Source organism: Apodemus sylvaticus, chromosome 10 (genome assembly GCF_947179515.1).
Source record: "Apodemus sylvaticus chromosome 10, mApoSyl1.1, whole genome shotgun sequence".
Classification (NCBI taxonomy): domain Eukaryota; kingdom Metazoa; phylum Chordata; class Mammalia; order Rodentia; family Muridae; genus Apodemus; species Apodemus sylvaticus.
The window spans coordinates 76,000,849-76,026,044 of NC_067481.1; the positions used below are offsets into that span (position 1 = coordinate 76,000,849).

The following is a 25,196-nucleotide window of genomic DNA, read 5'->3' on the forward strand; positions in this document are numbered from 1 at the left end:
GATATCATTTTAATCTTCTTTATGGCTTAAAAGAAGTCGATTTTTCAAATATAGTAATGTATCCAATACAATGGTGGGCTTGTCAAGAATCTTTTCCACTCCCCACCTCATGCTGCTTATCCCTTTATGCACAGACTACACAAGAGAAACTAGAATGGCTGTTCAGACTTAAGAACTGATGGGACAGAAAAGCTAAGGGATAGAGGTCATGAGGCCTAAGAAGCAATGCCCTAAACACTGAAAGGAGGCAGGAAGACTTTCTAAAACATATGTTGCTTGGGGTTTGTAATATGCTGTTGTATTCCTTATGCATTGTGAGTCCTAAGGGTATTAATTGTAATAGGAGTAAACAGAATGCCAAGACAATTTAAAATACGAAGTAAACACTGCTATAGGAAACTTCATGGAATAAGTTGATCAATGGGAAAACAAAGGAGGAGGGAAACCACAATAAAAGGAAAGGGCTGAATGAGGGCATAGGACATGCAGAGCAGAGATGAAGCCAATAGTCAGGAGGAGAAAGGACTGTGTTCTGCTAATAATGGCATCAGCAGCGGAGGTTCTTCTTATCATAAGTACAAACTCCTAGGCCTTGCCCTGTTATACTGCTACTTACAGTGTCTCTCTTTTCTTCTCTATTCAGCATCCTCCATGGCACACAGACATAAGCAAGCCTTCCTCTAGCACACCCTCTCCTTTAACAGCTCAATTTTTGGGATTCAGCTTTGAAAATTTTTTGAAGAATTTCAAGAAGGAAAGTAACATCCTCTCCGAGGAAACCATCACCTCGATTGAATCCCAACTGGAGGATAAGAACCTTCATGGGGCACTGTCTATAATTACTCGTGCTCTGAGAAACATTGACAAAGCCCCACTGAACATTGCTGTGACTGGAGAAACAGGAACAGGGAAATCCAGCTTTATCAATGCCCTGAGGGGAGTGAGGGATGAAGAAGAAGGTGCAGCCAACACTGGGGTGGTAGAGACAACCATGAAGAGAACTCCATACCCACACCCAAAGCTTCCCAATGTGACAATATGGGACCTGCCTGGCATTGGAACCACGACCTTCCCACCACAAAACTATCTGACAGAAATGAAGTTTGATGAGTACGACTTCTTCATTATCATCTCTGCTACACGCTTCAAAGATACTGAAGCACTTCTGGCCAAAGTCATTGCAAAGATGAACACAAAATTTTACTTTGTCCGAACCAAGATAGATCAAGATGTCAGTAATGAACAGAGAAGTAAACCTAAGTCTTTCAATAGGGACAGTGTCTTAAAGAAAATTAGAGATGAATGTTCAGAGAATCTTCAGAAGGCTCTCTCCAGTCAGCCTCCAGTCTTCCTAGTCTCTAACTTTGATGTGTCTGACTTTGACTTCCCAAAGCTGGAGACCACCCTACTGAGCGAGCTTCCAGCCCACAAACGCCACATCTTCATGATGTCCTTGCACAGTGTTACCGAGACTGCCATTGACCGGAAGAGGGATTTCCTCAGACAGAAGATCTGGCTGGAGGCCCTGAAGGAGGGAGTTTTGGCCACTATTCCACTTGTGGGCTTCATCAAAGATGGAATACAGAAATTGGAGGAGACCTTGAATCTCTACAGATCTTACTTTGGCCTGGATGAAGCCTCATTGGAAAATATTGCCAAGGATTTCAATGTGTCTGTGAATGAAATCAAAGCACATCTTAAGTCTCTCCATTTGTTAACAAAGAACAAAGACATGGCCTTCAGAGAAAAACTGTTGAAATACATTGAATATATTTCCTATGTTACTGGGGGACCACTTGCCTCAGGCTTTTACTTTAAAAAGACTTACTATTGGAAAAGTCTCTTCATTGATACTGTGGCAAGTGATGCCAAGTCTCTCCTTAATAAGGAAGAGTTTTTATCAGAGAAGCCAGGATCATGCATGTCCGACATCCCTAAATACTGGGAAACAGGGATGGAGCTGTGAGGTACTAAACTTTGGACCTGCTTCAGGCACTATCTTAAAGCCTACTTTTAGGCAGCAAACATTTTCTGGGAAAACCCAGAGGATTAATATCATATTTCAGAGACAGAAAATCACTGTGGTGTGTGGAAAAAGAGTTGTCCACAGTGTAAGAACTCTCTTCCATTAAAGTATCCTGTCTGAGAATATATGGTTGTATACTTATGACTTGCAATATCTTGGTCTAATTAAACTGGGATCATTTGTCCCAAGGAGATTCCCAAGCTGTGCCACACTCCCCTAAGATGAAGGTATTACATGGTATCACCATCTACGCTTTTCTATACCAACCTCAGTTCCAGAATAATGACACAGAGGTTTGTTTACTTATGCATCAATGCGTATCCCTTAACTAAATTATCCTGTTTATACTAATTTATGTCAGAGACGAGGCTGGTTGCCTATTCTCAGTTTCATACATTCAATTTCCTCCACAACTTGGTGGTGAATCTCTTCACCCTGACTCTTTCCAAAAGTCTCTCTCTCTCTCTCTCTCTCACTCTCTCTCTCTCTCTCTCTCTCTCTCTCTCTCTCTCTCTCTCTCTCCAAATTTTCCCACCTGTTTTCTCCTGCCTTTCTATGGGCATTCAGCCTTTGTTGACAGAGGATGCTTTGACACCATACACAAGAGTTTATCGCTATAATCCTGTCTTGACTTTCTTTTGGAGTTTAGGAAGTAGAGGGGACTGCTTCCCAGCACACATCTCCACATGAGGTGGTATCTCCATAGACATGACAGGCACGCAGCAGATGGGATGATGACCATTGTCTATCTTCCCTCCAGGAAGAGCTGGGTAATGCATGGATCAGTAAACACAACTGGAGGTCTGTGTTGACACAGACATTTTATTCCATAACCTTTATCAGTCAACCAGATGAGTTTGAAATCTGGGTTGTAGGCAACACAGGCTCTAATTAAATTGTCATTTCTGGTGGTATGGTAAAGGCTCGACATCTAAAAATCACGCCTCCTGGTGGACATGCGGTGCCTAACATAAGAGCCTAATGTCTCTAACTTTCTTTTCCTCTTTCCTCTCTTCCTATTCCTCCAGCTTTTCCTCCTCTTCCTCTTCATTCTTCTCCCCTCTTCTGTCTTTACATCTCCCCCTGCTTCTGTCTTTCATTTGCCCACTCAGTTGTGAGACTTGGCAAACACAGTACATACAGGGCAGCCTTGCAGCCTAGAAATCTTTGGAAGAGTTGGTATTACAGATTCTGTCCAAACAGCAATAATTCTCTCTTCTCTCTTTCCCAAGAAATGGCCAGGGTTTTGTTGTTGTTGTTTCTCTAAGGACATCAATTGGTTAAACACGGGCATTTACAGTATGAGAGGTTATCGGACATTTTCAAAGCCGCCTGCTGTAGAGAGATTCTCTTGTATAATGCATGGAAGCATCACCTGTCAATAAAATTCTGTTGGCTTATGAGCAAAAGACAAGAATAAATGAGAGATCCAGTAATAGAATGGAATTCACGGAGACAGAGAGAGAGTGGGGGAGATTTTATTCAGAACACCGAGGAAGACAAATGCATGAACCTGGGGATAGGTAACTAACCACATGGCAGGACTTAGAACAGAATAAGTGGGAAGATTAAGTTATTAGCTAATTGAGGAACAATCACAAGCTTTTGGCCAAGGAATTTATTCATATGTAGTAAGTCTCAGTCATTTTATTATTATTTATTTCCTTTATTTCTCTTTTATTACTATTTATTACTCTTTATTTCTGAAAATAAAGAGGCCAGGTGGGAAGGTTAACATTTTCATTTGGCCCAATGAATGTCTGGCATGAACTTCCTTGAATAGCCATCCACACCCACCCACCAAGGTGCAACAAGGCCAGCTGCAGGGAACAAGAGAACAAGAACTTCAGAGAGGCAGTTTGAAGGTTACCCTTTTAAGAAGCCCTGGCTGTGTAGAAAAACCCAGCTCTTCAACTGTACCATCAGTACATAAAGCTTCACTCAGTTTCCAAGCCAAGCAAGAGGCTGCCTCCCTAACAGAACAAGGGAGGCTGTGAGCTGAGCCAGCTGAGGAAGCTGCTCTCTCAGGACAGAAGCCTCCCTGAGAGGGCTCATGTTAGCCAGACACCTTGTGGCCTGATGAGCCAACAATGCCTGTGGGACCAACAACTTCCGTGAGTTGGGGAATGGTCTATATCCAGTGAGGCAGCTCCCAGTAACATGTAGAAGGAGAAACACCTCTTCTCTGAGAGAAAAGACAGGGGCCAGGCTATTCACAGAGCAGGAAACAGAAGCCAGACACCGATGGAGAGCAGATTTTCTGATAAGGTAAAAAATGATTCAAGTTTCCCCTAACAAGTGGAGCAGGGGCTGTCTAGGCCTCTGTTCCCTGCCATTGCATCCCAACTTTCCTCTATCTGGACTGCCTAGTTGGACTTCAGCAGGAGAGAATGTGCATAATCCTGCTGGGACTAGATAGTTCAGGGTGGGTGGAACACAAGGAGCTCTCCCCTTCTCTGAGGAGAAGAGAGGGGCCATTGGGAGGAGGAATTTGTAAGGGTGGGATAGAAAAGAAAGGAGAGAAGGGGCTGTGATGAGGGTGTAAACTGAATAAAAACTAAAAGGCATTAAAATGATTGAAGTTATACTGTAGTACTAAAAGAGAGAAAAGACTGACTATAAAACATCATAGACAAATATAAATAGTTTGAGTTTCATAAAATGAAGTCCTTAAAGAGAGAAATAAATAAATTAAAAGGAAGAAGCCTCATACAGATGGAAAAAGAATTTAGAGAAAATTAAATACAGAGATATTAACATTAGAAAAGGTTAAAAGCAATATTAAAATCAATTCCCCAGAGGAAATAATTTAGAGAAAATTAAATACAAAAATTAAGTTTAGAAATCATTCGGAGAGGGCTGGAGAGATGGCTCAGCAGTTAAGAACACTGACTGCTCTTCAGGAGGTCCTGAAATTCCAGCAACCACACAGTGGCTCACAACCATCCATAAAGAGATCTGACGCCCTCTTCTGGAGTGTCTGAAGACAGCTACACTGTACTTACATATAATAATACATAATTAGCAGGCTGGAGAAATCAGTGCCAGAGCAAGCGGGGCCAGAGCAGAAGTCCTGAGTTCAACTCCCAGAAACCACATGATAGCTTACAACCATCTGTACAGCTACAGTTTACACATATACATAAAAATAAATAAGTCTTTTAAACAAACAAAACCTTTTTAACCACAAAGAAATCATTCAGAGAAAAATAAATAAATATATATCTAAAAGAAAAAGTCTCCCCCAAAAAAATATTTCAAGAGAAAGGAGAGAGAAAATACAAGATGGAGTCTCAAAGAAAGAAAAAAAGAAAAATACAAAAGAATCTCTTTTAAAAGGAGATATTATTTATAATAGCCAGACGCTGGAAAGAACGCAGATGTCCCTCAGTGGAGGAATGGGTACAGAAAATGTGGTATATTTACACAATGGAATACTACCCAACAATTAAAAGCAATGAATTCATGAAATGTTTAGGAAATGTTTCTGATTGGATAATATCATCCTAAGTGACGTAACCCAATCACAAAAGAATACACATGGAATGCAATCACTGATAAGTGGATATTAATTAGCCCAGAAGCTCTGAATACTCAAGACACAATTAGCATATCAAATGATTCCCATAAAGAAGGAAGGAGAGGGCCCTGATCCTGGAAAGGCTTGATCCAGCATTGTAGAGGAGTACCAGGACAGAAGAAAGGGAGGAGGGTGATTGGAGAATGGATGGAGAGAAAAGGGTTTATGGGACATATGGGGAGGTGGGAAGCGGGAAAGAGGAAAACATTTGGAATGTAAACAAAGAATATAGAAAAGAAAAAATGAAAAGATAAAGATAAATAAAAGGATATAGGAAAATATAAGCTGAAGTCTCCAGAGAGAAGAGAGAAAACAAAAAATTCTCCGAGGGAAGGAGAAAGAAAGAAAAATGTGATAGAGTCTCCAAAAGAAAGAAACAATAATAAAAATAAAATAGGATCTTCAGAAAAGGGGAAAGAGAATTTTTTTAAAGTGAAGTCTCAGAAGAGAGGGGAAAGTTAGAGAGATTTAAAAATTTTGTTCCATGATAAAAATGGAAAAATCTACAGTAGAGAACATTGTTCCCCATAGAGTTCGACTATCAATATTTCTGTGTTCAATAATGATTAAAGTTTTATATATCCTCTTTAAGGAAGATCAAATCAAACTAAAACAGTCTTCGATTTTAAAAAGAGGACTAAAAGGTTACAGACCATAGAACAGAGATTGGAGGATTCTAAAACTCAAAATGAAGAACCTTCACACAAAATCAATCTGGAACCTACAAAAACAACACAAACGTAGTTCCAGATGAAAAAAATCACAGAGGCTTAATGATTAGATTGGCAACCAATAGGGGTGCAATATTCTGAATCAAGCATCCAGATTCCGTGTAATGACACTATCTCAGAATAATGTCAAACAATAGCATATATGTTCCAATTTGTAGAATTTGAAAAATCTAAAGTATGGGCATATGTTGATAAACCATTCTATTGATAAACAATGATTTTCAGTGGACTTCATCTAAAACAGATGATTCTGAGATGTTAAATTTGTTAGAGATGATGGCATTCTTGGAGATTCCTTTGCAGATTGAAGCTAAAAATGCTTCAGCAAATGTATCCATTAGGATACAACAATTTTTAGACATTATGACATAGAACATGTTTCAAGCATACCTTACAATCCTATAAGACAAACAATTATGGAGATAAAGAACATGCTCATAGAACAAAAGGGAACTATAAGATCTATCAATATAGATTGAATAATACTTTATTGGCTTTAAATTTTTTAAATGTCAATGGGACAGATAACACAGCTATGAAAATACACTAGATTTTGGAAGGGACTTGTAGGTTTAGATTTTTCAAAACCTGTTTTAATAAAGGTTCCTAAATGTTCCACCCTTCCTTATAGTCCACTGACCAAAGGTAGGGGAGGAAGATGGCTAATAGGACAAGATGGTTGTGGACCTGTTTAGAGGTAGTTCTTTCAGAAGAATCCAATCTCCATTATCAGCAGTTGAGTCCACTACCAAAATGCCAACATGAATCAGTAGTAGTGGCTTGATCCAGAAGAAACCACGAGGCTCCCACACCTACATTGTGTCCTAAAGATGAATGTCAGCATGCGGAGAGATGTGCCCTCCCAGGCTCCTAAAATACACACCCCTGACTCTGTGTAAAAAACACTCTCTGCACAACATGAGCTCAGACTTTAATCTGCTTCTGTGTGCTTCAGTACTTCACAGAGGAAAGCTGTTGCTGACAGCAACAGAAAGAAGATGGCATGGGATGTGCAGGGAAGCTAGCCAGCCCAAGGTGACAAACATGGTTCTGGCGGGCCTTGCCCCTCTCCCCTATTTCTTCTGCCTTGCTAAAAACAAACAAACAACAAACAAAAAACAAAACACATAAGATTATCTTCCTAACAGGAGCCACTAAGGTCTGTCATGATTATTTGACCACTTCCTCTACCTGAGATCAACTATCAAGGTCTAGTTATTAAAGGATTGATATTCAACAATCAAAGACCCCTTTAGCTCCCCTAATTAACACGTCAAATTAAAATTAAACACCTCATCCTATCATAGTTGTCCCTGTTTGCCTTTATAAACTGCCATTTGCCTATGAACCACAAGTGCCTCTTCTCTATCCAGAGGTAGACCTTTGTTCCACTTAGGGTCAAATACCCTTTCCCCTTCTCCCTTGTTCCCTTCCTTTCATCGCTCCATCTAGTCCCCTGTGTCTGTCTTTTATTACCTGCCCATTGATCCTATGGGACAAATTAATCTCTTTTGTGCTGAGAACTTGGTCTTGGGGGTCCTGAGCCAACACCCTTTCATCCTGTCTCTGAGGATGGGAGACCCCTGGTCCTAGTTACAGGTAAGTACAGTACAAGTACACTTCACTGCCCACTGATAACAACATGCTTCTGCCTACTCAGACTGTGGCATCTTGCTAGTACTCCCACACACACACAGATTATGATTTATTTAGTCCATTGACAGGTTAGAATGGATGGAGAAGCAAAACCTGTGGAAAAGGGGCTGATGTCTCGAGGCTATGTCTCTGATATTCTGGAGACAAAGTCATCCCTTCCCCTACTACATACACCTTGTCACATTTTTAGTGTTGTCTTGTCTAAGCCCTGAACGTAACTCTTCCTTGCTTTCACTGTGAGAGTCACAACACAATTGTAGGAGATGAAGGGCTGGGGTACAGCAGCTGACTTCATCCTACCTGCAGCCCAGACTCAGGTTTCTGTGCTAATGAGACAAGGAGGGGAGAGAGGAGAGCAGACACCTTTGCCCCTGGATAGCAAATTGAGACCAGGAAAGACTAAACAGTTCCTTTGTACACACAGAAGAAGAGTCTGTGAAAAACCAAATCTGCTCGCCGCAGAGATAAAACACCCTCATTGCTATGAGAGGAACACCAGGGTCCAGTCTTAAGTTGCAAAGGAAATACTCAGAGGCCATCATCCTGGGGTAACCAACAGTACAAGGCACCATGTGTGGTATATATGTGTGAGGATGTGTTTCCTTGTGTGTTTGCCTGTGTTTGCACAGGGTTCTGTCTGCATGCATGTGTGCTTGTGTGTAACTGATGACCCAATACTTGTAGCTCCACACTAGCCTCTACAGTTAACAGTCAGATATGAAGAGAGAGTTTAGCAGGTTCTTAGGACAGTGAAATGCTGTGGTACATGACTAATGATCAAACCACTGTGAGGACAAGAGTGTTGAACACAGGATGAACAGACAACGCGGATACAATTGTCACGTACTGCAGAACCCAAGGAAGTAAAGGGAGAAACGCGTGCCACGTGCATTTTGCAATGGCTAAGTTATCCACGTCTTCCTACGGTGAATCCATGATTAACCAGGAAAACAAAAGGCTTACTGTAAACAACATAGCCTGGAAGAGTTTCTGTGCTCTGCAGCTGCAGACAGGCAGTAACAGTGTGAAGGTCTGTGCTTGCAGCCAACCTCATTGTAAACAATGGGTGATTGCAGACTCTTCCTATTGGCCCAGCAACATTGAAAAACAAAGTATGAAAACTGCCATGGAAGCACTTGCTGACAGGAACCTAGTGTGGGTCCTTGGGAGGTCCAGCGAGCAACTGACTAATACAGATGTAGATGCTTGGGGCCAAGCCAGACTGAGCTCGGGGAACATGGTGGGGAGCTGATGGAAGGACTGGAGGAGCAGAGACAGACTGCAACATCATTGGAAGAAAAACATAGGCCGGCAGGACGACCCAGTTCTCCCAGAGTCCAGACCACCAAGCAAGGAGTATACGTGGAGGGATCCATAGATCCAGATACATATGTAGCAGAGGACAGCCTTTCTGACAGCAATGGGAGGGGAGGCCCTTGGTCCCAGGGAGGTGTGATGCCCTAGAGTAGGGGGATGCTGGAGCAGCAGGCAGGAGAGTATGGGTGGGTGGGGCAACACTCCTTTATAAGCAAGGAGAGGGGGGAGGGAAAATATGGGATAGGGGTTAGTCAAGGGGAAACTGGAAATCAGGAAGTGGGCTAGCATGAGATGGGGGTGGTAGACGGGGCAAACAGGAAGTGGAATATCATTTGAGATGTAAACAAGTGAAATGATTAATTAAAAAAAAGAAAGAAAACTGGGAAGAAATTTTTAAAAAACAACAACAGACTCAGCAGAAAGAAAAAAGAGGAAAGTGCCACAGAGACCTAAGATCAGCTGAGTTTGTGAACATGGGAATGTGTGTGCATTTATGTGTGTCCAAAGTGTGCATATGGAGAGACATATATTCAGGCTTGGGTTGCTATAACATTGAATACACATTGAATATATTCAGTGGCCCTTACTCATTTCACTACATTGTTAAGGACAGTCACTGTCGGTCCCTTCACATGAGAACCTGGGAGCACGAGCCAGGGGACAGCGCAGGTCCAGCTCTGGATAAGGAATAATGCCAGCTGTGCACAGGACCTACCGAATGCGAGGTGAGCAAACCAAGCCCTGGCCAGTGAGCACTGTCTGCCCTACCGCCCTGCAAGCCTCAAGTCAGGACTGTTCCAGGTTCAGCAAATAAATGCAGCTGCCCAATGAAATAAGAACACTCCGGGGCAGGGCATCTGCATGCATGGGTGAGGCTCTAGAACAGCATCTACACACACATGTTGACCAACACACACACACACACACACACACACACACACACACAGACAGAGAGAGAGAAAGAGACAGAGAGAAACAGAGAGAGAGAGACAGAGAGGCAGAGAGACAGAGAGACAGAGAGACAGAGAGACAGAGACAGAGAAGAAGAGAAAGACAGAGAGACAGAGAGAGAGACAGAGGAACAGAGAGACAGAGTGAGAAAGAAAAACATGAAATAATGTCAAGGCAATGTGACAACAGGCACGGGGCAGGATTACATCAAGGGTCTGCAATCATTGAACCATGGGCTCACTGGGTCTGAAAGTCAGTACTGACCCAGCCATATATGACATCATCTGAAAAGAGGGTCTTGAGGTAGGGAAGCAAAATGGTCAGTGTGAGGTGGGAACCCTGACTCAGGACTAGGCTACCAAAGATGCCACTAGAGCACTCAGGAAACCCTGGAGTTGGCCACTTCATCAGAGCTCCCCCTCCCTCTCTGTGGAAGGATGTGAAACCTTTTCAGCTCACTGTGTAAGCCAGACAAAGAGGTCTGGGAATAGAAACAAAAACCTCCCCTCACTGGAGTCCCTCCCTTCAGGGACAAGGCAGGGAAGGTTTCAGATCTAGGACCTGCATGCAGAAGACTGTGTGGACAGAGATTTGCAAGGAAATCTGAAAACATCTGACTTCACTTCCCAGCTGTTCTTCTCTCCAGAGCACCAAGACACCAACACTGCATCCCATCTGTTTCCTGAACCTCCCAGCTTAGAGGATTCCATGGAGAGCTACCAGTGACCTTGCTCCCAGAGAAGAGGTGACATCACAGAAGGGCCACTGGCATCACTGCTCAGGAGCAGGTACGTGAAGTGTTCTAAGTTCTGCTTAACCAGAACTCCTACTTATTTGTGGTATACTAGTCTCCTAGTACCAGAGTAGAGGATCTTTGATTATGGCTTATTTAACTCAGGGGTTGTTCACAGAAAGGCCTTTCTCTGTCTTCCCTACCACAGAGCACTACCAACCAGCAAGATGGCAACAAATTTGCCTATTACCCTCACATCCTGGGTCTGTTGCTCTTCTGATGCCAGCTTGAGTTTGGAGAAAGAGGGCAGCTTGTGTGACCAGATTCCTCTAAGTCAACCCTCTTTGTAGTGGAGGGTTATTGTATTTTTTGGGTTTTCTGTTTGTTTGTTTTTTGGTTTTTTGGGGGGGTGGTTTTGGTTTTCATTGAGGCTGAACAATCACACTGTGTGCCTTTGGCTGGTAGAGAACTTGTAAATCAGGATGGCCTCAAACTCTAAAAGATCCATCTGTCTCTGCCTCTCTGCCTCCTAGGGCTGAGATTAAAGGCATGCACCACCACACCCAGATATATTTGATTTACCCCAGGAGGATAAAATTTTATACAGAACACACCCTGCTTTTCCTCTTCTAGAAGAGAACTGTGAGAAGCCATTTTCTACATAACCAGCACTACCAATACCTTGACTGTTTTCAGGGAGGGAGGTTCAGGAGTCTCATAATCAGCAGACATGGGGAAATAGCCCATACTTGGGGCTAGGATTCCCACTAAATAGTCTTTGGCTTCTGGGAGCAGTTTCATCCACCCACTCAGAATATCTCTGTTCAAACTTTATTTTGTTTTTTATGGACTTGAGAAAGGAGCATATTTCTTTGTAGCTTGTTCATACATAACGGTTTTTGGTTGGCTCCACCACATTACAGTCCTGTGTCACAGCTCTCTGGCCGTCCTCTGTTCAAACTTCTTAGTTCCTAATATTCCCCTTTCCACTTGTATATCTCATGTATGCTACTACCTATCTCCTGCAAACCTATTTTTTACCCCTTTTATGGGCCTCCTGGTTTCCTGGCAAATACTTCTTACAACAGAAATGTACATACCTAAATTTGAGAAGCTGAAATCCACATATGAGAGAGCACTTCATGTTTGTCTTTCCAGCATTGGGTGAGCTCACTTAACATTTAGTAGCTCTGACCGTTTGCCTGGAAATTACACACATCCATTTATATTTCTGAATGAATCCAATACCATTGTATCTCTGTGGCACATTTTCCTTATCTACTTATCATCTAGGCTGACTATTGTCACTAGAGCAGTCATGAACACGATGTCCCAGTATCTGTGCTAGGATACAGAGTCCTTTTGGGGAACACCCAGGTTTGGTGTCACTGATTCCATAATGGCTGAGCTTGCTTACAACCCCACAGCAGCAAATGACGACTCCCCTTCCCTACATCCACACCAGCATCTCTTGCCATTTTCTCTCTTGATGAAAACCTCTCTGACTCAGGTGAGATGAAATCCCAAAGTAGCTACAATTTACCTGTATTCATGGCTGAGGATGCTGACCGAGTTAAAAATTATGTATTTATTGACCATTTGTTTTTCTTCTTCTGAGAACTCTGTTCAGTTGATTGTGTTTTGATTGAGATGCTTATTTTTTTTTCTTGATCAGGGTTTTTGTTTTAAGTTCTTGGCTTATTTTGAACATTAATCTTCTGTTGAATGAATTGCTGACAAGGATTTCCTCCCCTCTGGCAAGCTGTCTCTTTCCTTGTCCGTTTCCTTTGTTGTACACAAGCTTTTAATTTCCAGGAGCTCCTGCTTGTATTCCATGGCCTTATTTCCTGAGTAGTTGGAACCTACTTGGAAATCCCCTTCTGATCCCTACTAATTAAAGCTTGTTTCTTTCCAGAGTTTTGAGCACCATTTCTTTCTTCTTTTCTTTTCCTTTTGTTTTTTTTTGTTTTATTTATTGAGCATTCTTTTGTAAAGGAGAGTCTTTTCTCCAATAAGATCCTTTGAAAGTAAAAAAAGAGGAAGTGGAAGAGGAAGGAAAGAAACAAAAAATCAAAGTCAGGTGATCATAGGCCTGTGTGTTTATATCTGTCTTGTCTGTGCTCTCCTGCTTTTTAACGTGTCTGGTATCCAGGCAACACCATGTGCTTTTCCTACTGTGGTTCTGAAGCAGAGCCTGAAACCAAGGACAGTGATGTCACCAGCACTTTCCCTCCCTCAGGCTTGCTTTGTTTGTCTGAGATCATTCATACTTTCAACTAAATTTTAGGATTTTTTTTCTATTTTGTGAATGATGACCTTAGAATATTTAGGAAATGCATTGAATCCGTAGATTAATTTTCTTAAGCCAGCCATTTTTATGACACAAATTCTTCAAATCCTTTGTCATAGGTAGTACTTTTTTTTTTTTTTTTTTGGTTTTTTTGAGACAGGGTTTCTCTGTATAGCCATGGCTGTCCTGGAACTCACTCTGTACACCAGGCAGGCCTCGAACTCAGAAATCTTCCTGTCTCTGCCTCCCAGGGTGCTAAGTAGTACTTTTTTTTAAGTGTCTTCTTATTTTTTTTTTTTTTGAAGTTTTTAAAATTTTCACTAGAGAGGGCTTTTCCCTTTTTGGTTAGGCGTATTCCAGGGCTTCTTATTGGGAAGAAGGTGCTGACAAAGAGTATAAAAGAGATTGTTTCCCGTTTCTTCTTTAGCATGCTTGACATTGGGATACATGAAGACAAACAAGATTTTTATGTTAATTTTGACTTCTGTCAGTTGAATGAAATGATTCTTGGAGTTTGAGTGGGCACCTAGTTCCATACCTACCTTCCCCCACAAGTTAATCCAGTTCAGCCTTTTACTCTTGATTTTGCTTGTTATGCAGATAGACTATCTCTACTCAGGCCTACCTGAATAGCAAGGGAGGTTTAAGAGGAACTGACTTTTGTTACAGGCCCCACCCAGGGAGTCCTTGAGCAAAACAACCTTCTTAGCTTATCCAGGTGTGATTCAGGATACAACTGTATCCTAACATATTTTAATACTCCCGAAGACTCAATTTAGACTCAGAGAGGCAGTAGATACTTTTTACTCAGAGAGACACTTGGAGGAGGAATGAGTTAGTTCATTTAGGTTGAAGGCTAGAGGCTGGAGCTGATCCAGCTAATCGCCCAGGGCCTAGGGCAGCCCCGGGCTGAGGCTAGGGGCCTTGGAGGGCCCAAGATGGCTCCGGGCATGGCACAGAGAAAAATGCAACCAGCAGACTAGGCAGAAGTACTCTTTTGTTTGTTTGTTTGTTTTGTTTTTTTTGTTTTTTTGTTTTTGTTTTTTCTTTTGGTAAGAATTCTTTATTGCAGCAATGGAAAACAGTCTAGGTAACTGACATAGTAAATTCAACAAACATGTAGGCAACTAGCATTTGCCAACTTCTACAGTATAAATCCAGCTAAACCATAACAGCAATGAGTGTAGAGTTCAGAAGGCATGTGGTAAGTCACATCAGTGAATAGTAGACAGCTTGAGCCAGGCAGCTTCCCAAGCTCTACAATGCTGTCATTTTCACCAGGAAGCTAGACACAGGAACCACCCTTCTTCAGCTCCTGGGCCGGCACGACAGCAAGAACAAGATGAAGAAGGAGTTTAGCCACATGTGCCCTGAACTTTAGGTAAACACCCTGTATTACCCGAGAAAGCCTAGCTAGCCTTTTACAGATGTATATGATGCTTAATTTGAGATGTTAACTTGACTGGACTTTGTGAGATACCCAAAATTACATTCAGATTTCAAACCACCTCTTCCTGGACCAAAGAATCCTAGTTTTCCAGTGGCAGACTATGGCCTATAACAGGATGGGGAAAGGAACCAGAAACTAAGGGTAACACTAGGCAGTCATGATCAAGGTCAAGTGATATTGAACTTGAGGAGATTGTCTATCTTCTGTTCCGTCCATCGGGTGTCTAGAGAGCAGGGCATCTGCAGATTACACATGGGAAGCATACACCCAGGCCTCAGTACTGTCCACACTGAGGCTTGTGGGAGTGGCTAGCAGCATCAGGAAGGGTCTCTTTCATCAGGGTTCCAGCGACTGTTCCTGAAGCTCTCTTACACAGATCAAGTCATCAGTCTGGAAGCAGTGAGGAGTCCCTGGCATGCCTGGAGTATTTAAGGCACAGAGAGTTTGAGAAAAATCTCATGTTGAGCGACAGACACCTCCTGGTAGGGCCCAGTGGACACCAAAGGAGGTTTCAAAGAGGATCTCAAGATGGGTAAAATGGCAGGAGCTGTTGGGCTCAGAACAGGAACAGGAACAAGAAGGGGACAGCATCCAGCATGAACCAGTCTCCAAGGTCAATTTAGTTAAGGTCTCTCATAGGGTTTTGTTTATTTTCTCTACCTGTCTTGAGCTCTGGGGACAGTACGTCCAATAATGTTTCCAATGAGTCCCCCAAATCTTTATCAATCTCTGACTTACCTTAAAACAGGACCATTGTCTGATCCAATTACCTTAGGCACTCTGAAACTCGGGAAAATTTCTTCTAATCATGGCAGCTGTTTCCTGCTTGGTGGGGAAAGTCCCAACCCATCTAGAAAAACTATCTACAAACACTAGAAGTTATTTATAACCATATTCTCCTGCCTTAGCTTTTATAAAATCTCTCAATATATTTGAGGCTGTTCTCTTCTAGGTCTTTTACCCTGTTTACTCTTTGCTGTATAAGCATTCACTTGCTGGAATACCTTATATACTGTTCTATTATCTCTCTGGCCCAAAACCTGAGTTATAAATATATACTTTGGGTCCCTTAACTGCCTGGACAAGCTTTTTATCTCCTAAATGAGTCTTTCTGTGCATTTGACCTAGTCTTTTGCTTACTTTCTGGGGAGTATAGTTCTCCTTTATTGTGTGTGCCTTCTCTTGGTAATAGTTGGTAAGGTGGCTAGCAATCTGAGGTTTTTTTTCTTTAGCATATTCTACGTGAGGCCATCTCTTAATTTAGTCTCATTTCCTAGTGGGTGTCCCTCGAAGGCCCATAACTAGTATAGGCTCCAGCATAGCCACTTCTGGAAGCACTTGATCTGCCTGGTTATTGTCCACCGAGTCTTTTCCCTTCTGACATCTTGAGCAGTGAATAATACAGTTGCTGGCTTCATTAGGGCATCTAAGAGGTCCAGGATTTCCTGTTGGTTTCCTCTGATGTGAGCAGTCCTCTTGGCATATATATCTCTGTGGACATGGGCTGTGGCAAAGGCATGCCTGCTATCCATGTGGATATTAATTTTCATGCTGGCTCCAAGGTCTTAGTGAAGGCAATTAGCTCTACTTTTTGCCTCGATGTGTCAGGAGTAAAGGTTCTTCTACTCAGATGATATTTGTGCATCCACCATAGCAACACCTGCTTGTCTTTGGCCTTCATGGAGAAAACTGCTCCTGTCTGTAGCAACCTTCAGCAGAGGTCAGTACCTCTTTTTAGACCAGTTAGCTGTGGCCCATTGGGTAGAAAGTGTATCTGGTTTCCCATTTTGGAGAGTATGTCTTGGGGTGCTCCTAAATGTATGGGCTACCCATCCCATCCCTAGGTCCACTGTTCTTCAGGTAGTCCATGAATAATTTTGGTGCCAGTGACCTCTTGGATCCAAGATCTTTTCTTGGCTTGAAGGCTTGGTGTTGAACCCCTGTATCCACCAAGAACTGAGTGGGTTTCTCTTCTACTCTCAGAGTTTTCCTGGGTTGGGGGAGGTGGTCAGAACCCCATATCTCCTAGTCACTGTCTTCATCCAGGGCTAATACCTTTGCCATTTGGGGCGCTTTTTCCAAGGCCTGGGAATTCCTGCTCCTGGCTTCTATTTGTTAGGGCACACTCTGGCTCAGTGGCCTCTCTCCTTGAAGTATGTGAACTGCTCCTTTTCTGTCTCTCTTCTTTGCTTTTTCTAACTATTATAGCCAGGACTTTTTGTAGCTTCCTTCTCTGTCATTTTTTTCCTTTCTCTTTTTTCATTTCTTCTCCTCCTCTGTCTCCCTGTCTCAGCAAACTGCACTAAATCTCTCTACAGACTTTCTCAACAACCTACACTAAATCTCTCTAGCCTCTGAAGCCTTTTTTTTCTGAAATCTCTACTAGCCTGGTCTATAAAATCCATTGTCACAGTAGCCCTTGAGACCTGCCAATGGAGACTGGTGGTGAACCTTCAGGTGCCCCTTACCTTTTATCATATTAAAGTCCCAGTTAGGTCTAGTCAGGGAAAGCCATTGTTCATGACAGCCTCGTCAATTGATGGCAAACACACACACACACACACACACACACACACACACCCGCTGCATCTGAGGGGGTATTCTTTTTGGCTTCCTGTATTACAAATAAGACAGTCTCAAAAAGATTAATCAGTCTCTGGGGAAATATACCCTTAGTGAGAGAGCTACCATGGTAAGAGGGGAGGTAGTCTCAGGTCTCCTCATGTTCCGTTCCTGAAGTCCTTTCTTCTTTTTCTCTCTCTAGCTTCTTTTTTCTCTTTTCTAATTACTGGCCTCTCAATGCCTCAATGTGAAGGGATAGGAAATCTTGTAATAGTCTACACTTTCTGTTTAATAAAAAAATTTTCTCCATGATTATAAATTGAGCATAACTATTATCATTTTGTAAATTATAAAGTATAAGATAGACCTAACACCCAGTCTCTGTCAAACAGAACCTTTGTTATCTATACTATCTTAGAAGACTATAAGAATTAACTCCTGACTCATGTCTTGGCCATAAATTTTATGTCTTCTGAAAACCATCTATTTTAATCTATATCAGATTTCTCAAAGTTAAACAACTTGGGCTGGCTATGAGATTAACAGTCTTCAACCCCATCAGAAATCCAAGAGTAACCAATATTAACGGAAAATATATAACACAGAACATCACATTCTGTGGACTTCTGATGCCTTTTAAAACTATCTATCTAAAGCATGTTTGAACTGTTAAGCCTTGACAACTTTCAACTGTTTTGATTAAAATCTTGAAAATACCCTAACAAACACAGAGCCTTTATTTGTTATTTGGCCCTAAACTCACAGGCATAAACATCTCAGATCTGTTATAAAAACTGCAAAGAATGACTGGGTCTAAACCCTGTACTTTCAAATTTTTACTATTTATACCAATAAAACCTTGATTTTGTATCAAAATAAATTCTGTACCAAATAACTTATGCCTTGAACTTAATAACAATTATAAAGATTTTTACCAAATGAACTTATGGCTATATAATCAATCTTAATTGATCCTGTTTTAAATCTGAAGTATTTCACATTTTCTAGAAAGACAACCTAATAACAACCCTCTTAAGCACCAAATCCCAGGTAACTGCGTCGATGACTCTTAATAATTTCTTCAAGATGAATACAGGAATTGAGATATGAAGGGGGTGGTGTTTTCTGTAATATATAATTCTCAAAGAAAAATTTTAGTTTCACAAAGACAGATTTTTTTGTTTGCTATTTTAGAATCTAGTGCACTGGAGGTCTCCCTCCATCATTTCTGATCCAAATAACTGTGGAAGATGTCCAGAGCCTAACCACCTTTTTTAATAACATAAAGACAACCCCCACTTTTTTCCTTTTTTTTTTATTACTTTGTTGCTTTTTCTTTTTGTTTTTATTTTCTATATTCTTTGTTTGCATTCCAAATGCTTTCCCCTTTCCCGTTTTTCCCCTCCCCATATGTCCCATAAGCCCTCTTCTCTCCACCCATTCCCAAAACACTCCCCTCCCATTTCTCTGTCCTGGTACTCCCCTACAATGCTGGAGCAAGTCTTTCCAGGACCAGGGCCCTCTTCTTCCTTCTTCTTGGGAATCATTTGATATGCTAATTGTGTCTTGAATATTCAGAGCTTCTGGGCTAATTAATATCACTTATCAGTCATTGCATTCCATGTGTATTCTTTTGTGATTGGGTTACCTCACTTAGGATGATATTTTCCAGTTCCAACCATTTGCCTAAAATTTTCATGAATTAATTGTTTTAAATTGCTGAGTAGTATTCCATTGTGTAAATATACCACATTTTCTGTATCCATTCCTCCATTGAGGGACATCTGGGTTCTTTCCAGCTTCTGGATATTATAAATAAGGCTACTATGAACACAGTGGAGCATGTGTCCTTATTGCATGCCAGGGAATCTTCTGGGTATATGCCTTTAAAAGGGATATGTTACCTTTAAACAGATTGGTCTCTATGGGATGAGGTAAGTGGCCAAAGGTCCATCCTTCAAAATGTGTCCCCACCCTTAGGTCAGTCTACCCCTATACCCCTTGTGGTCCCAGGATTATAATTTGTCCTCTGATCTTCTTAAAGTTCCTGAGTTAACTCTTTCAGGATGTCCAGAACACAGATACAGCTCTTTGTAATAGGAATGAAGAGGAGCAAAGAGGAAACTTGTCATCTGCAGAAGATATTCTGAAGAGTGTCTCTACAATTAAGATACACGAATGCTGGTCATCCAATTTTCCTTCTTTCTCTCAACTAGATGATTGTATTTGTCCGGGTTCTCTAGACTCACGGAACTTATGGGTAGTCTCTATATAGTAAGGGAATTTATTCATGACTTACATTCTGTAGTCCAACTCCCCAACAATGGTCAGCAGGAGCTGTGAATGGAAGTACAAGGATCGAGAAGTCGCTCAGTCCCACAAGACAAGCAGGCAAAGAAGAGAGAACCAATCTTCCTTCCTCCAATGTCCTTATGTACATATCCAGCAGAAAGTGTGGCCCAGATTAAAGGTGTGTGCCACCACACCCCTATCCGGGACTTGCTTTGTCCCAGTTAACCTTAAACTCAGAGAGCTCCCTGTCATAATCTTCTGGGATTCATAGCCATTATGCCTCAAGATCTCCATTCCAAGGTCCAGGACAGAAACTTGTATCTCCCAGCCTCTAGATTAGGATCACAAGTGAGCCTTCCAATTCTGGATTGGAGTTCATTCCGGATGTAGTCCACTTGACAACAAGGAGTAGCCACTACAATGATATAGGTAGTATATTCTCATTTCTGCATACTTTAGGTCAAGGTTTTTGCCAGGAGCAGAACGGCTAGCAGGAATCATCATGCATTAAAGGAGATTTAACAGTATGCCTAACCACCTGTGATCTGCCCAGTCTAACAGTAGATGTCCCCTGAAGGAAAGGCCCAGAACTCAATCCATGAGGCTTCCTGTCACAGCCAGCCTTCAGTGTACACGGGAAACCCTAAGAAGTAGGCTCTAATACCAGTGACAGAATACCTCAGCAGAAGAAAGGATAAACTTGCCAGTGCAAATGAGAGCAAGCAGGCAAAGAATGCAAGTCTCCTTTCCATGTGGGCTGCACCAGAAGATGTAGCCCAGATTAAGGGTAGTTCTCCCAACCTCAGATGACCAAATGTAGAAAAAATGTCTCCCAGGTGTGCCCAGCTAGTTGGGTTTCACTTTATTCCAGATGGAGTTAAGTTGACCAACCAGATCAGACATCACTTGAGGTTTATTAAAAGACAAATCTACAACACTTACATGTTGCGGTCCAGGAGATTCTCCACGAAACACACTATATACTAGTGAAACCAAATATTTTGGAGGGTGTGTGTTTTGTTTTGCTTTTCCCCCACAAGGTTTTCTGTATAACAGCCCTGGATGTTCTTGATCTCACTTTGTAGATCAGGTTGACCTTGAACTCATGTGAAATGCCTCTGCTTCTGTATTCCATGTTCTCTGGACACACACACATACATTTTTGTAATGTTAGCATCAGCCTGTGAAAGACAACATGTGTTATTTGGGTTTTGTTTTGTTTTTTGCTATTGTTTCTTGAAGTCTGGATTCTTTTCTCTGAAAAACAAATTCCAGTTGCACTAATTTTTTTTCTGAAAATGTCATGTAGTCTTCATAACTACATAGAGCCTTACTGTATATACATTCTTCACCCATTCTTCTGTATATAAATATCTACACTGAATTAATTTAATAGGGACCATCAACACATTAGCTATAACCAAGGATGTGCATGCATCTGTGTAGTTTCTTGACTAACAGTCCTTCAGTGTCCCGACCCACAGGACAGTCAGCAGGGTCCCCGGACCACCTAGGAGAAGGTGAGAGACAAGAAATGCAAGAGACAGACAGCAAGACAGTATTCTGATCAAGCTTTCAAATTTTATTTTTTACACAAAGCAATTTAAAGCGAAGCAAGCAAGGTGTAAAGGGGTAAAGTCATTGTATTTGGGGAACAATCTCAGGGGGCTGGCATTGATTCTTGGGAACAGTTTCTCAGAATTGTCTCTTAGAAGCTCAGGGAAAAGCCAGATATTGCTGCAGGAACTTGGCACAATAAATTGATCATGAAGAGGTGACATGGAAAGGAGTTGGTATAGTAACCTAACCACAGGTGAGCTCTGTTCTGGCCCACTCAGGTGAGCTCTGCATGTATTGACCATCTAACTACTTGGCTAATCTTTAAGCTAGTATATTTCCTTCTAAAAGCAGGCTAGAAATGACTGAAAGGAGGGGTTTTGAGATCTATGTGAGAATGGCTCCTGGCACTTCAGGTTGAATTGAGTAATGTACCTGGGACAGTGATCAATTTCTGAAGGAACTTCAACATTTAACAGTGAATAAGGTTCCTCTTTTCTATATTTGGTAATGGTAATGGTTTCTTGGTGGTAACAATCTGATTTAATTGCTCTTTGTCTGATGGTTCAGGGTAATGAGTAAATTTTCAAGTATATATTATCTATTTTGTGTAGTCTCTTGACTGCCTCTACAGCTCACCAATTGATAGAATGTTTTGGGTTTTTACTGTTTCAGAGATTTTTACATGGTCAAAAAAAAGCTCCACATGCTTCCAGTTCTCACATCATTTCTGATGATTCTTCTGCATCACACTCAGCCTTAAAGGGCACAATTTAGGTATCAAATTTTTGGCTGAGCATTCAGAAGTCACTTATGCAACATTCTTTGACCATTACGAGTTTATCGAAAGTTACTCACTATACAGAGTAGCTTCTATGGCCAAAGTTGACAGGTATAGCAATTCTTTGATACAGATATACATAAATATGTAGATAGCAAATTGATTGGGATATCATGCCCACTTAAACAAATAACAGTAGCTGATTCCCCACCAGAGCCTATGACTACCACAAGCACAAGGTCTTGATTGAAAAGCAAAGGGTTTTCAGCACCAATGTGTCAAAGGACTTTCATAGATAGCAAAGTCACAGGAAACCCAAGAGGATAGATCAAGAAGAGTCTCCCACATTCTTAAGATTATTCCTTCTGACGATGGACTGAGCTCTCCAATTGAATTTGCTACCATTCATGTCAATTATTGAAGTAAAACAAGAAACCTGAAAGTCAGTATGCATGTCATAATATGATCTTAACTCAAAAGACTGACAAAACTATGAACTTGGGTAATATCTTTTCCAGAAAATAGTCAGGGCATCTTAACCCAGCCTGAGCTCAAACTGTCAATCCATAGAACAGCATCCTTAGCTTAAATTTGATCGTGATGAACTAAAAACACTGTAAAGAAGAAAATACTCAAAGATCAAAAAGTTTGAGTCAAACAAAAATTCAAAGCTAAATCCAGTAGTAAGTGCTAATCAGTCTTGCAAATTTATTAATGAGAAGTAAGTCCCTGTTTATAATGTAGGGGCAGATACTGGACCATGCTGTCCCATTGGTTGTACTTCCTGAACTAATTTGTTGATCTTCCTGGTTCTTTCCTCCCGTAGGTACCATCTACATTCCCCAGGCATGGGTCAGACTCACTCTTATACACGCTCTCCAAAGGCGGATGCTCATTTTACCTTCAGCTTTGGCACAAATCTTCAAAATTTCAAGATGGAAAACAAAATCCTGTCTCAGGAATTAAAGGCCTTCATTGAATCATCCCTAGAGAATGGAAACCTTCAAGAAACAGTTTCTGCAATCAGCAAAGCTCTGGGTGACATTGAGAAAGCCCCACTGAACATTGCAGTGATGGGGGGCACTAGAGCTGGAAAGTCCAGTCTCATCAATGCTCTACAGAGAGTGGGGGCTGATGAAGAAGGTGCAGCTACTACTGGGGACATAGTTACAACCACTGAGAGAACACCATACCAATATGTAAAGTTTCCAAGTTTGACACTATGGGACTTGCCTGGCATTGGGTCTATTGCTTTCCAATCACATGATTATCTGAAGAAAATCAAATTTGAGGAGTATGACTTCTTAATTTTTGTCTCTTCTGGATGCCTGAAATGTGATGACATACAACTTATCAAGGCCATTGTGAAACTGAATAGGAGTTTCTATTTTGTTAGAACCCATATAGATTTTCATCTAAGGGCTATAGCAGAGACATATCCTAGGAGACTCAACAGAGAGAACACATTAAAGATGATTCGAAATGTCATTTCACGTATACTTAAGGAACTTACCCAACAGGAGCCTCCAGTCTTCTTAGTCTCTAACTTTGATGTCTCTGACTTTGACTTCCCAAAGCTGGAATCCACCCTTTTGAGTGAGCTCCCGGCCTACAATCGCCACATGTTCATGCTCACTCTGCCAATTGTCACAGATTCCACCATAGACCGGAAGAGGGATATGCTGAAACAAAAGATCTCAAAGGTATCCAGAATGCCAAGAGCATGGGCTACCATACCATTCAGGGGATTGACCCAAAATGACATGGAGATCTTGGAACAGACTTTGAATGAATGTAGATCTTCCTTTGGCCTGGATGAGGAATCACTGGAAAACATTGCTGAGGATTTGAATACGACACTGAAGGAACTCAAAGCAAACATTAAGTCTCCATATTTACTCACAGATGAGCCAGATACATCCTTAACAGATAGAATATTGAAGTACATTAGAAATCCTTACTTTTCAAAGTTTTCCCACTTGAAAAATTACTTCATTGACACGGTTGCAAGTGATGTTAAAATTATCCTTAGCAAACAAGAGCTTTTAAGAAAGAAGGTAAGCACATTCAATTCTAGCATCTCTATGTTGAGAGGAGTCCATGGGAAAAACATTTCCAAAGTTGTTGCAGGAGATACCTTTTTATTTCACTTTCCTGACATGTTTCAATGTGATTCTGATGAATTTTGTCATATCCTTTTTCAGCACCTGTTGACATCCTGGGGGTCTCTCTGGTTGAGACTGTTACATGATGCACTCCTAAGGCTTTTCATTGTAAATCATCTCATGACCGTGGTGTCTAGTTGCTTTGTATTTAAGAAGTATTTCAGTCAGATGGAACGCTACTTGTCTGTTTGCTTTTGATTCCTATGCTTTCCCGACACTATGAGGGAAAATCTGACGACATTTTCATATCCATTTCCCTTAAGAGCTTCAAGGCCTCCATCATACAGTAAGCTCTTTGGCCAACTTAGGGTTGGTTTTTGTATAGGGTAAAGGGTGAGGGTCAAGATTTAGTCTTGCCTGATGTCCACAGTTTGCACAATTCCATTCCTCAAACCATGTGCCCTTCGTACCATGTGATCACTTGGAAGCCTTGTAGAGATATTGACTGACAGTAGATGCATTCTGTTGGTTGCACGGTGATTGATATAGTTCTGGATCTGCCTTTCCTGTCAGTTTGTTGGTTTATGGTCCTGTCTTCATAGCATTATTGGACTGCTTTTTTCACTGTAGTTCTGTGCAATTCCTTGAAATCAGGTATTACAATGACTCCTAACACCATTAGATTTGATCAATCTGGTTTGACTGTAGTCTTCTGTGTTCCCATGTGAGTTTTGTCATTCCACAGTCTAGTTCCATTCTAAATGGCATTGAGGTTGTACTTGAGATTACATTGAGTCTGTAGATAACTATGTGAAGTATGAAGTTTGATAATATGAATGTTTATAAACTATAAGCACAGGAATCTTAGAATCTTTTGTTACCTTCTTTGACATTTCTTTCATCTCTGCTTTGGAGCATCTGAATTCCTTGGGTACTTATTCAAACTTGATTGCTTCCTTCCTTCCTTATTTTCTAACTTCCTATGATCTTACTCTGCCTTATTATCTGGTATGTGTGTGTTATGTCTACTGTTAATAAACTTTTTCTTTTTTAAAAAAGCTAATAAAATTATTTTAAAATATACATCTCAGTATTGTCATTTTTAAGTCATAAAATAATGTATCATATTAAATGCCTCTTATGTGTACATGATTTCTTCTGATGC

The 25,196-nt window shown here is 41.3% G+C and overlaps 1 protein-coding gene across 17 annotated transcripts in view; it reads left to right on the forward strand.

Moving 5' to 3' along the window:
- LOC127693473 (T-cell-specific guanine nucleotide triphosphate-binding protein 2-like) overlaps window positions 1-25,196 on the forward strand; it is a 444,108-nt gene that overhangs the window by 159,653 nt on the left and 259,259 nt on the right. For 4 of the 17 annotated variants that reach the window (XM_052194333.1, XM_052194336.1, XM_052194335.1 and 1 more), the window contains exon 2: window positions 22,753-23,983. The exons of 4 other annotated variants lie outside the window; for them this stretch is intronic. In XM_052194333.1, coding sequence (XP_052050293.1) covers window positions 22,753-23,983 — 1,231 coding nt within the window. Of the gene's footprint in view, window positions 1-643; window positions 787-10,114; window positions 10,180-10,726; window positions 11,050-22,752; window positions 23,984-25,196 lie in introns of those variants that run through there. 9 more of the 17 variants (XM_052194351.1, XM_052194357.1, XM_052194348.1 and 6 more) reach the window with 7 other exon arrangements.